Source organism: Odontesthes bonariensis, chromosome 23 (assembly GCF_027942865.1).
Source record: "Odontesthes bonariensis isolate fOdoBon6 chromosome 23, fOdoBon6.hap1, whole genome shotgun sequence".
Lineage (NCBI taxonomy): Eukaryota > Metazoa > Chordata > Actinopteri > Atheriniformes > Atherinopsidae > Odontesthes > Odontesthes bonariensis.
The window spans coordinates 12,346,379-12,359,909 of record NC_134528.1 but is presented as its reverse complement, the minus strand read 5'-3'; the positions used below and the strand labels follow the sequence as shown (position 1 = coordinate 12,359,909).

General features: G+C 40.0%; 1 protein-coding gene across 1 annotated transcript in view; it reads right to left on the bottom strand.

Annotated features, from left to right (window-relative positions):
* adam12a (ADAM metallopeptidase domain 12a) overlaps positions 1–13,531 on the bottom strand; it is an 83,525-nt gene that overhangs the window by 58,752 nt on the left and 11,242 nt on the right. The window contains exons 2-3 of the mRNA XM_075458359.1: positions 8,077–8,198; positions 4,380–4,453 (exon numbers count right to left, since the gene is read on the bottom strand). Coding sequence (XP_075314474.1) covers positions 4,380–4,453; positions 8,077–8,198 — 196 coding nt within the window. The remainder of the gene's footprint in view (positions 1–4,379; positions 4,454–8,076; positions 8,199–13,531) is intronic.

Genomic DNA, 13,531 nt, shown 5'->3' with positions numbered 1-13,531 from the left:
TCTTTAACCCAGTTCTCACGGATTGACCATCAATAAAGCCCAGTATCTTAATCAAGACTATCTTGCCTATCACTGGAGGAGCTATACCTTGTGGTAAAAGCTCACTTACGTTCCCCACTAGAGTAGATGTTTCTCTCCCTCACAATAGTGTCACACTCAGGGTATATCAAGTATATAAATTCAAGTACATGCTATAGAGCACTACAGTTCTCATCCATTCACACGGACGCATTGAGATCATTTTTCTTTAAATACTAAAATGCGTTGTTATCTATTGTGAATAAAATGTTCCTTTAATATTTGCAAATCACTTCATTTTGTTTTATGTACATGTTACATGGCATTGCAACTTTTTTTAAGAATTCGTTGTACTCAGTGAACTGATCCAGCAACATTAAACGCCACCAGCGATCTCATCTTGCATAAGATGACAATTATCACCTGATCATCTAATGTGCATGCTGTGGGGAGTGTTCTACACTTACTATTTCTGGTGATCAATATTCTGGGTCAGTGTCTAGACTAAGAATACCTGAAGGATATTTTAGGAGGCAACTGTCTTATTCAACTTGGGTTGACTTGATATGTGTTCACTTAAAAATTCACTCTTCACTTGGATGACCGTCCAGACCTTAGCAGTGTTCTCCTGGAGTGTTTTATTCTGAAGACACATTAGTAAATGGGTGCGTGAGAAATCTTCCAGGCAGATATTTTCTAAAAACGAGAGTTCGAAGAGGCAGTTCACACAAGGACACATGCTGACATTTCGCTCCAGGCAGCAGGCGCCCTTTGTAAGTGTGTCCGGGGATGTTGTAGCAATATCTGAAGCTTCCGCAGCCCTTAATGTCAAAAGGCAGAAACACCAAAGAATGCCTCATGCTGGTAAACACAACACATTTCAAGAATCATGAACAGCTTTCATCACCTTGCAGGCTCTTTAAATAAGTGCCACTGACACTACACTTAACTTAAACTCAATCATTAACCATAAATAACTCTTCTAGTTGTTACTAGGCTTTACGGTTAGACAGCGACCTTTCTTGGGCCATCAATGAAAAAGCATAATATTAAACAGTAAAACTTTGGATCTAAAGACCTTTCAAGATAAGACAGTCACCAGACCAAAGTCATTTAACATATTACAGAAACTCCAATATACTCTATTATACACTTTTGGCCTTCTCTATTGTTTAGGCCTTTCTTCATTTTTAAAAACAATGACAAATTAACATTTTTCTGTCATTACTCTTCAAACGAATAAAGCTGATCAGCCACACAGCAAATGAAGCACCAATTATCAAAAACTTCAATTAGAATGAGCGGTTCCAGATGAGGAGCTAATGATTCGAAGAATATTTGCATCTGAATATATGACTTGGTAATGCCAACATCTAAAGGGTTTTCTAAAAAAAAATAATCGAATGAAAGAAATTAAGTCGCTGCCGATGAGTCTCATTTGAAAAGATCTCCACAACATTTTAAATAAATCCTTTCACTGCCAGGAAAATCAACTCCAAGAGTTGTAGATTTAAAACCCACAAATAATTAACCATGATAGGCTTTTCCAGCAACATTCAGCCCAAGAAGAGACCGTTTGATGAAAAAAGACGTGTCCAAGTACCCCAAAATTTCATCACACGAGCTGCAACTTTAAGTCTTGCAACTTGCTGGTGTCAAAGTGCACAAGATCCAGATTGCATGGGAGCTGTCCAAAAAGAACATTAGAACAATTCCAATACTCCCTTTGGGATAATGTGTCTGGAAAGATGAGCAGGAAATAGAGTTGACAGTGAAGGAGGGTGTCATGGTTTGACTTCTTGTCTGGGTTCAGTTTTATGTTTGATCACATCTCTCATGTTTCTTAGTTTACATTTTCTCCTGTCTTCTGTGCTTCCCTGTCATTGTCTTCTGTCTATTTACATTCGGATTCTTTGTCTCTTACTTCCTTACTTATTCTGGTCATCTCTTTCATCGTGTGTCTTCTGCCCAATTACTGAGCTCCTGTGACTACCTGCCTCTCCATCATTGGTTGCACCTGTGTCTTGTTGCCTTATTAGCTCTCGGTGTGTGTCGCTGCATAGTGTATGACGCTCCTGAGTTTTTTTTCTCTGTCAGTCTGTCCACTCTTCCCAGCCCCTTTCTCTCGCCTTCGCTAGCCAACCTTTTTTTGGGTGTGTTCTTTGTTGTATATCTCCTTGTTTTTCTTTTCTTTGAGACTTTCCCTGTTCTGGACTCCTGAATGTTTGGTTAGTTGAACTTATATTCTTAGATTTCTACCCTCTGTTTAATCCTTCCCTGAGTTTAATCTTGGGACTTTTGTAGATATACTTACTTTTGTGTCATATGAGTGAGGCACGGTGGAGGAGGTGTCATGGTTCTGGTTACAGGAGTGCCTTGAGGAGTGGGCAGCTTGCATTTATTAATTAAACCATGAATTTTACAATTTATCAAAATTTTACCAAGCTAATGTCAGAGACTGGTGGACAGTTATGTAAAACACCCAAAATAAGTTGTCCCTACTGATTTCTAATGCTAAAAGTTTACTTCCTTTTCCCTCAGAAGAGTTTTACATCTACTGATACTTTTATCAAGGAAATTATTGAAAACTTTTCCTTGAGCTATTGTTCTGGTATGTCCTCCTTTTCTTTTTTCCATTGGGTCTACTTACTTCTTCACGTCTGTATGGAATACATTTTGCAGTAAATCAACAATTGTCGACTGGATGGAGAATCAGTTTGCTTTGAAAATTTGCAGCACGGCAGCCTCCCTGCGATGCTGATGTAAATTCACACAGAGCATGTGCACCTCTCAGCACCACTGACATGATCACACTCATCTGTGAAGCACGACTCCCACATGTTTTGTTGACATATTTATTAATAGAGACCTGAAAAAAACAAAAATAAATCTGGGCATTTATTTCACATCATCCCGGACCACTGTTTTGTTTTTTCGTCCCCCACAGATGCCGACCGTGTTTGAACAACTGGATTTCATCAGCAGCAGTCAGTCAGTCAGTCTGTTTGCCAGCAGCCTCATACAAGAACCTGCACTAAATGTCAGCACAGAAGGTTCACTCCTGGCTGTGGTAGACTGAGTCAAGTCTACACACTCATCAACACATATCCTCTTCCATTCCATGTCCTTAAAGTGTTTTGTCTTGGTTGAACGTACATAAAATGGCATTCTGATTTTGATGAGGTATTATTTTGACGTATAACACAATGCACGTTTCCAGTAACTAAACCTCGATTTCCAGACCTGCTTCAAATGTTGACAAGGAATTCTGACAGATTGGTATTTATAATGCGTGGACGTTTGTTTGACTTAAGTATTTCCATCATACTCAAGCTCATTACAAAGATTGTACCTCTCCATCATCTCTGTTTGTTCCTCTTGGCTATGGCTTTCAGCTCAACTGCTGACTTTAAAGTTAATGCTATAGGACAGTGATGATAGTCATGCTGCATGAGGATCACACGGGTGAATGTGTTTTTCTCTACAAATTATTACAATCTGACAATCTGCAAGATAGCTTTACAAAATCCCCACCCGTGCAAAGCAGGAATATTCACCAGAGATAATGAGCATGATTTCCAATAAAAATATTTCCAGAGCATGTAAGCCATAAAATTGCAGTTGCTGGTGTTGAAAGCTTTGTCCCACAGTTTGCAGGTGGAATTTACATATATTAAGTCTGGAAAACAAGTGAGATTCATGGCTGACAGTGGCATGAAAAGCCATTCGCTCTCCCCCTGTTTGCTTCCCTCTCCCTCTTTCTCTCTCTATCACACAGACAGCTCTGCTTGTTCGTGGTTGCTCATGTGTGGCAGCCGAGCTGGATGGAAAACATATTGCTCCATCAATCACGTTCCATTCTTCTCAGCTGCATACTCAACTCCAAGACTGTCTGAGACTGAGGCCATGCTGAATTGTGTAAAAATGCAAATATGACAAACATTCCTCCGCACACATCACAGCAACATCTGTGTCAAACCGTGTCTACGCCGATGACCTGATCTTTTTAAAATTATGTTCCTCCCTGACAGTATCTTAATACGCACAGTGCAGAGTGCGTTCCATGTTCAGACAAAACCTGCTTCTCACCAGTGTTAGGTTGGTGGATGAAATGAAAAAACGGAGCAAAAAGAAGAAGAAAGATGTCAGTTTTCATTAGTGTCTGGCTGATGCATTTCCATCTACCAAGTTTTTGTTTCACTGCCATCCCCACACTCACAGCGAGAAGAGAAAAAGTCTTTTCTCCCTTCCTTTTCCCTGGCTACAGTTGTAGCCCATGGGCACTGCATATGTCACCTATTTGTACTCCAGAAAGCACTCAGTTAGAAGCTAAGGCCAAGCTTGAATGGTGGGACACTTACTCGTTTTTCTTCAGAGCCAGGAGCAGCTGCTCACCGTCCGCTTCAATAAGGAGCTTCAGTGATGTGGGGTGACTCTGAAGAAACAACAAAATTAGAAAGGATGAAAATGATTCACTCTGGAGTCAGACAACTAAGCACTTTGCTCTGCAATGGTTACCTGGCTTTGTGTAAATCTAGCCAAAGTACTGAAATTGCTGCTGTGTGTGACAATAAAGCTGCACCTAAAAACCTTGGACATTAGGGTAAGCTATTCCACTCCAGTTGAAAGTTTGACTGAGCCATTCAGTTCTGTGAGAAAACATGCAAGACGACTATTTTCAATTGATGAGAGGGATTGAAAATTCTTATGAAGCTACTTTGTATCTTAGAACAAGGGCTGAGAGGATTAGCTTTATGTTTCCATTCCTTTTGACATAAATCCTGCAGAAAGCCGTGAGTGTTCACAGCCCTGAGTCACAAAGACCGTGCGTCTCTGTTAGATGAAGTGGCACTGCGTCATGTGTATCACTTCTGTGAGTCACGCTGTGCAACAAACACCTCAGTACACAGGGGGCATGACCACACACACAACCTCCCTCCACTCATGTGCATTCTCACTTGGGCAAAAAAAAATAAAAAATCCTCCTCAATCTCACATAAAGTTGGGCGCACACACAAACACACCTACGAGCACACTCGACACATGTAGTTCAATCTGGGTCGGCTCCAGCAAAGAGTAAGGCTCTGGGTTAAGTCATCCATCACCCCCTGTGAAGAATGTCGAGTGGCTCATAAGAGAATATGGAAGCGGAACACTTAAGGTTTAAGGCAGTATCATTTCAAGCCTACACTGTCGGCTATTTTCTGCCTTGACAGCTTTCCATATGCTTGATTAGACTTGCAGTGTGTGCTTACAACCAAGGCCCTTTTGACTAAAGAGAAAACAGCCCATGCACTGCATATTTAGACTTGTTATCAGAAAGTTATATATTCAGATAAGATCTCAGATTCACCTTTGCAGCAAGTATTCACTAATCCAGCGATCAGAGGTTTAGTTCTGTTTGTAGGGGTTGTAGTATCCCAAAGAAACCTTGCAGCACCTTGTCTGTTTGGTTAATTTTGAACAGATTCATAAATGAATTGAACATAAAACAACCTGGGGCTCAGGCTATTCATCTTTTTAAATCTTCCTGACAGCCATGTATTTTTATTTATACAGTCTGGTATTATAATACCAAACAGAGCTAACAAAAGTCCAGATTTGAAACATTTCATTATGTTTCAATGGATCATGTTTTGTTTACTTCCACCTTAAGAGACTGCACAGCTGCCTGCACTTGAAACATGAGCCTAACAGCCTAAAGAAATAACGGCTGGTATTGCTACATCACTGCACGAGGTTTAACGCAGTGTAACTTGGCTGAAAATTGGCCCCGACACTCCTGATGTGATAGATTTATTAAACCCATAGGTATATCTCATTTGCATTGCAATCTTACATTTCACATCATTTCTGATGTTGAACACTCGATTAGATACAGCTCAGTTGTAAATTTAAAATGCACACAATCTTGCTCTCAACCCAAGCTTAAGTATTCATGCTACGGTGAACTTTCATTTGAAAAACTTCAGATTTACTGGCAGAGCCTGCCCAACGCATGTTTAAACACATATTGATCATTTTGTGAGCGAATAGCCCTCATGAATATTCGGCTGTTAACTGAAGTAACAGAAATTAAAATGCTTTATGAACAGATATTGAGAATGAAAGAGTGTTCTATCTGCTGTAAAAGAAGAGGAGCTTTTTCTTCTAAATCTTTTGATTCAAGTAGAAATTTTGAACATATGTACCTACATCAAATGGCATAAAATAACTGTCTCGGAAAATCTGGAATGCTGTTTGAACTGCAAATAAAAACAGAATGCAAGGATTTGTCAACCTTTTAAAGCCTGCATTTAATGGAAAATAGAACAAAGACAAGATATTAAAAAGCTTTTTTGAAGTTTTTTGAAAATCAGGCTTGTTTTAAATTTGAAGCCAACACCATGTTGCAAAAAAGTCGAGACAGGACATGTTAAGCACTGTGTTGCATCACCACTGCTTTTAATAAACACTTTTAAACACTTTTGCATTTTGTAGAGTGCAACTAAATAGTTTTGACAGTTAAGTGATTTCCTAATTCAGACTTCATATGAGATTTTAAGTTCCTCTTATTTTCAATTTTGAAATAGACAAAATACTTTTAATGGACTGCAGGCAAACCAATTTAACACCAGGGGCCCGATGCATAAAACCGTTTCATGTAGTTTCATGACTACAAGTATGTGTGTGTGTACACAAAACACAGATATGTGCCTACACATTCTTTTAATATGATTTACAAAGCTGTGCTTTATAAACTATACAAATGCTCACAAACAAGATTTCCAATCCTATTTTTTAGCCATGACCACATATAAGTTACATAAGTAATTTAAAAAAAAAAAAAAAAATGTTTTTACCACAACTAAATAGAGATCACAATGAGAGCAACAGTAAGAAAGGAGCACAATTTGACCAAATGTGAATCTGAGGCACTCTGTAAGGGAGAGAAAATGCCATATTTTTTTATTCAGTGGCCTCAGACCTGGAATCACAAACAGAACAGACTGTTCAGTAGAAATATGTAAGAGAAGTAATCAGCTCTGTGAGCTCAGGACCCCATAGGGGAAAAAAAACGAAACATCTGAATTACAAATGAGACACATCGGCTAACATACAGAAGGCATCAGAACTACAGGCTGTTGTCTGCCACAGAGGAACACAAAGCCAGTACAGTAAGCAGCCTTGTGTGGAGATGATCAGGAGGGAGACAAAGATGTGCAGATGTAGCATGATACGTTGGTTGTAGTCTTAAACGGTCTTTGAAAGGCTAAAACAGCGTATGAGCCTAATTTTGTGGCAGAAAAACCAGAATGACTTGTAAATATTAGTCCTCTTTTTAAAGGTACATTAACGACTTCCAAGACCAACATCACCACAGCTGCCTTCCTTTTTATATGCTAGTTATAGAACCCAGAGTAATTAAATACTATAGTATAAAAACTGACAATCAAAAACATAATCATGAAAAAAAAATCACTCTCATACTCAGCAAGCTCTGCGGATCATCCGTTTTGTTGTATGTTAGTTACACTTTGCCCTTTTTTATACCGTTTACATATCATCATATAAGGCTTAAATATCACTAAAAATGTGTATAAGCAGAGTCGAAGGAACATGTGAGAGGTGCACAGGATTTCCCCTGCATATTTGCTCTTTATAAACCACCACACCACCATGCAGCCCCCTGTACACATCTTTCAGCATTAAAGCTCCAGTGTGTCACATTCAGGGTAACAGAAATAGTGTTTTTGCTATAACCCTATTGATAATGTTAACTAAGCTTTAGTGTAGAATAGATTTGGCTTCACACCAAATCATATCATATAAAATAATCATTTGTGCATTCCTATCATAAAATATCAATGGAAATACTCAGTTTTAACTTCTGATACACCATCTTTATCCTATTTCTAATTAAAGATTGGTTTTAATAATTTGCTGATCTATTTACATTTGACATGACGTCTCAACTTTTGGGGAATTTAAACTTGTCATGTTGGACATATTTTTACAAGACTAAAAGTAATCTGAAGAGAGTAGGATAGCTGGATTGTATCTACTACTATTCTCCACCTGGGATTTCAGTTGGTTGATTGGCTTCCATTCTTGTCCAACAAGCTGAAGAGGCACTGTTGTCCCGTACTGTTTCTGCCTCGCTGTTGGTCTGTGTTGCGCAGTGGTGCTGGAAAGATTTCCTGTAAAAGAAAACAACGAACACCATGTAAGAATACAAAGGAAGGATTCAGAGACTCTTTTACCTTTAAGTCTCTCACGCATTTACAAAACCATGCCAATCCATTTGTGGTCAAAAACAATAAGAATATCTTATACAAAGAACACTAATCCAGCGCCTGGTGGTTATGAACAAGATTACAACACAACCTGACAGTACAGATGCCTTGTAATCTAAAATGCCCTTGAACAGAATTACAGTGTTTATGTGTGGCCTGGCTTTGACATGTCACTGCAGACAAATAATGCTCTCTGAATATATTTCTTTGTCATACCTAACAATTATCTATGTTGACAAGCTGTCCACCTTCTTTTACAATGCTATCAATAGAAGGAGTCTGTCTTCTTTGCTGTAAAGACAAGAGTACAACACCACTAAATAGCACCCTTAAACATCAAGCAACTGTTAGCCTGTGGCAAAAACCATAACCACCCCCTTTTACCACTCAAGCTGCATAAATCTCCCTAGTTTAGGAATGGAGAGTTTTGAGCAAAGAGGAGCTTCCTGCTGCTGCCGTGATATCTTCTAATACAGGGTTAGTGTCCAGGATGCAGTGCAGGGATTAGACGTAGCTTTGGGGCATTGTTCCCAGCATGCTTTATCTCCCCTCTCACTGTTCTGACAGGGTGTTAACTGAGCCTCCAAATGGCTAAAATACTTGGAGCTGTGCTGTGTTGCCAATCATTTAAGAGTATATTCACCCCTAATCCAATACTGATATCCCCGAGCAGTCAAAAGATGAAGTGGCGGAAAGATGGCCTCTGCCCAAAGCAAACATTTAACAGAGACAGAAGGTGCAATCTTTCTAAATAGTACAAATTGTGAGCACACACAGTGTCAAACTGCAGGAGTGAGCCAGTGGAGGGAGGATACAGCTAACAGGGTTCCTGCAGTAATCAGCTTCCTGCAGCGGGAAGTTATTTTGATGCTCGGGTGTCTCACTAAGACAGCAGGGGTTGTTGCGCCATTTATTTCAGTGTAAACATCCTAACTCAAATGTTTGCTTGTTTTTTTGTTTGTTTTTTTTCCCCCAATGACATTCCATCAAGTGTGTCCAAACAGCAGGGGAACAGATTTCATCTGAGCATGATGTCAGTGGACTTGTGAGAAGCTCTGAGGATAATAAATGGCATGTTTTTAATTTAAAGCTTTTTCCATCTTAATTTTGAATCCCATTTCCGACGCATATGAACATAAAACACAGGCAGGGGAATAAACACATCACAGATTATTATTACCAGCAAATTGAGATGTCTTCCTATACGTGACTCATTCATCTAAATTGCTGAGTCTGCTAGTTATCCAGCATTAATAACCCAAGTCAGGCACAAAGCTCCCCAGCTGAGCTATGCTCTGCTATTCTGTGGAAACCACTACTCTGGAGTTCATCAGAGAGCCATTCCAGCTGATAGCAGAGAGCAAGAGGTGACCAGCTCAGCAGTTCTCATCCAGCTCTAGCTGGATGATGAGAAGCAGACTTTGGTGAGGATGGGACGGCATCACACACAAAACAGTGGGAGCTGCTCTCTACCTTCATTAATTTGAGATAACCGCACAGTCTGAGCGAGGCAACCATGACGAGAAAGGGAGCCGTTGTGGTTTTGAGGTTTTGTTATGTTCTTTGTTTTAGTAGTGACTTTGTCTTTTGGATTTTCACATTTTGTGATTTATTTCTAAATTGGCATCTGAGTAAGCTTCACTTTCTGTTTAATTTTGAACAGCTTGTTCTCTTGTGCATTTTGTGTATTTTTGCCTCCTGTCACTGTGTACTGATTGCCATTTTTTTGGTTTTTGGTTCAGATCATCAGTGTAACACTCCCTGATCCCAATCTGATCATGATCATCATTTCCTTTACATTTGGTTTTCAGATTTTTGACTCCCTACATCTGTAGCACCTTTGTTTTGAAGTTTATTTTTTGTCCTTTACCTTGTTGCCTCCTGCATTTAGGTTCTCCTGTTGTCTCTTTCCATGACAGAATGTGTACAAAACAACAAAATCCATTGAAATCAAGAAGACAAGGTCAACACTAAAAAAAACAAGGATTGTAAGAAAATCCACTATGACAGGAGCTCATGACAAGCTCAAGAAAAGTATGGATGGATAAACAGATGATGAGGGAAATCAAAGAGAAATTTTGACAGAGAAAGGTCAGGTCGACATTGTGGCTGAATCAAGTTATGAGGCTCACACACACACACACACACACACACACACACACAGATGGAACAGCCATCGCCTTTTCTAATCGACTTTGAAGATCAGATTCACAACTGTTCCGCGTTTGGTTCCTTTACTTCAAAGTCTGCAAGTGAATAACCATTTTGTTAATGTGGTGTGCTATGAGGTTTAATTTCTGCTTATAAATGACATTATATTAGTGGAAATGGTCCGCCGGCTCATATCTTTACCACATGCTTGGTGGAGACATTTGGTAAAGTTGGAGTATGGCTGAGCTTTATGTGCAGTGTGCAAGTGGCTTTTGTTAGCTAGAATGTTATAAGAGCAAGTAGGGGCATTTAGGGAGCGGTAAAAGTGGCACCAGAACCCCAAGCCTTATTTATGTTCAATAAAGGAGAGTGTAAACAGAGGTCTTAATAAAGCAGAGTTTTGGCCATGATCACCTCCCTTTATGCTCAACTGTAAAAGGAGAGCTTGTGCAATTTATATTGCTTCAATAAAGTCAATGCTAGGTGGGAGGATTGTATTTCTGTGTATGTGGACATGTGGACTGTGTGTGCATTTGCGTGTAGGTGAGAGAAACAAGATACAGAGCTGGGACTGTAAAGCATTAAATAGGGCTTTCCTTCGGAGCATTGTAAAACAAACAAAAAATCTATAGTGCATGCTGTATGTAAAGCAATTACACTCTAATACTGGTTCGATGATTGCTGTAACATTCAGCGATCACACTACAGGTGAATATAAATAAGTACAAATGATCTGACTTGTCAAAAGACATTTAGAGTTTTAACCCAGCTGACGCCCCTTTCATACATGCACTGCATTCCATAAATCTGACAGCAACTGAATGTATCGGGGTGATGTCTGAATGTGCTGTACCGTTTTGCAACCACGATCTAACAAGTTCAGGCCTAGAAACACATTTGTATCCCTTTTAACGTGCCACGAGTCTAAAGCGCTGTAGTCAAATTAACAGACAGACATGCAAAGCAGGAGTGGGTTAATTTGACAAACGGATGGAACCTTTTATTAAATCACTAAATAACAATGCTTCCCAAACTTTCCCCCTCCAAAGTTTTACCAAATTAGCTTCAACATCTAGTCACTCCTTTACAGCGTCAAAGACAAATGAAGTAGAGATGGCAATCATTAGAAGCATCAGCTCTCAAATTAACATGTTGGTTAGGAAACTGTATCTGTCTTTAGTAAAGAAGTGACGATTCCCTCAGTTAAGGTGAAATATAAATTTTCTCATTGACAATAGATACACTAGTTGCAGTGCAATTAAACCCTCACAATTAGTTATAGTTGCACATGACATGTTGTAGCACCCTCCAGTAGGACATGTCCGAAACACTCTTGCCCTCTCCAAACCAACTTTGAGTGGGCGATCCACCCTTTGCCTACTCAGGACCGTGTCCTCAGACTTAGAGGAGCTAATTCTCATCCCGGGTGCAAATCACCCCAGTGCCTGCTGGACGTCTCCACTCAATGAAAGTAACTGGACCACATCATCTGCACAAAGGAACGATGCAATTCGAAGCTGACCACACTGGAAAACATCCAGGTTTAAGCTGTGCCTAGAAATTCTGCCCATAAAAGTTATGAACAGAACCAGTGACAAAGGGCAGCCCTGTTGGAGTCCAACACGGACCAGAGACTGACATACTACCAGAAATGCGAACCAAGCTCACACTCCAGTTGTACAGCAAACGAATGGTCTTCAACGAGGAGACCGAACCCCACACTCCTGAAAACATGTCCGACAGGACACGACAAAGGGGCATGGTTGTAATCCTCTAAGCATACAAAACACATGAACACTGGTTGGGCAAACTTCCATGCGCCCTCCAATCAGAGTAATTAGCTGGTCCAGAGTTAGCTGGATCTCCAGAGAATAGCGATCCCTCTGTTCTTGAAACACACACTCTGGCACCCTTTTTTAAGAAAGGGGACCACTACCCCGGTCGGCCATTCCAGAGGCACCTTCCCAGACCTCCATGCAATGTTGCACAGGAGTGTCAAGCATAAAGCCTAAGAACATTCAGATTCTTAAACAAAGCTACTTCAGCAGCGCTCCTAAATGAATTGCTTCCCCGGAGTCTAGGAGCTGCTGGTCCCATGCAGGAAACAAGTGACCTCCCTCAGTTCTTTCCAGATCTCAAGACATTGTTACAGCCCTTTTACGAATCCAGCTCTTCTCTTTCTCTCTCTTCTTTGTATAAATCTCCTCTACCAAAACAAATAAATAACTGCTTGGCATTATTGAACCCCAGAACCATTCTTTGTTGCAACCCCAACACTCTCCTTAACAGGCAACAAAGTATTAATGTAGTCACAGTAATCTTGTCTTTTGCAACACAACAAATGACATGCTGTTCTTTTCATCTGTGCACTCGATGAGGCCATGGCCCCCAATTGCACACAGCTCTTCCCTGAGATGGGATACAGACTTCACATCAATAAAGAACACTCCAGATGACATTCAGTCTGATGACTGGCAGAGAAACAAAAGCACACAAGGACACATTCCAAAGTCCTTTTGACAGCAATTCTCTCTGATATTGAAAATGCTAGATTTAGATTGAGAAACAACCTGAAGGCAACACAACATAAAATTATAAAAATTGGACAAAACCAAGGGCAGATACTTGCAGCACTGTTTTGGAGCTGTTTATCAATGGCACAAGTACATTACTTACAAGTACCATTATGAAATACTGATTTAGTTTTTACAGAAAAATTAAACATCCTTATACAATACAGTACCCACAATATAATGAATGTGGATTTGAAGTGCAGACTCTCAGGTTTTAATTTGAGTTTAAATTAGATTAAATTTAAATTAAACACTAGACTGGAGGAGAGGTTCGGGAATTAGAGGTCTTTACAATGTAGCACAGTCTTTTCAAGGGACCAACTGCAGTTGGAGAGGAGTTGTCAATGTAAGTGAAAGAGACCATCTTCAGGCAGGATAAACCAAAGCAAATCTTTCAAAGAAACAGCAGGGGCATGAGGAGCAGTGCAACAGCATAGCACCTTGAAACATTCTGAGAAACAAAGGCGCACACTGGTGAGCTCAGCAATATAGAAAGGCCTGCACATCTACGGA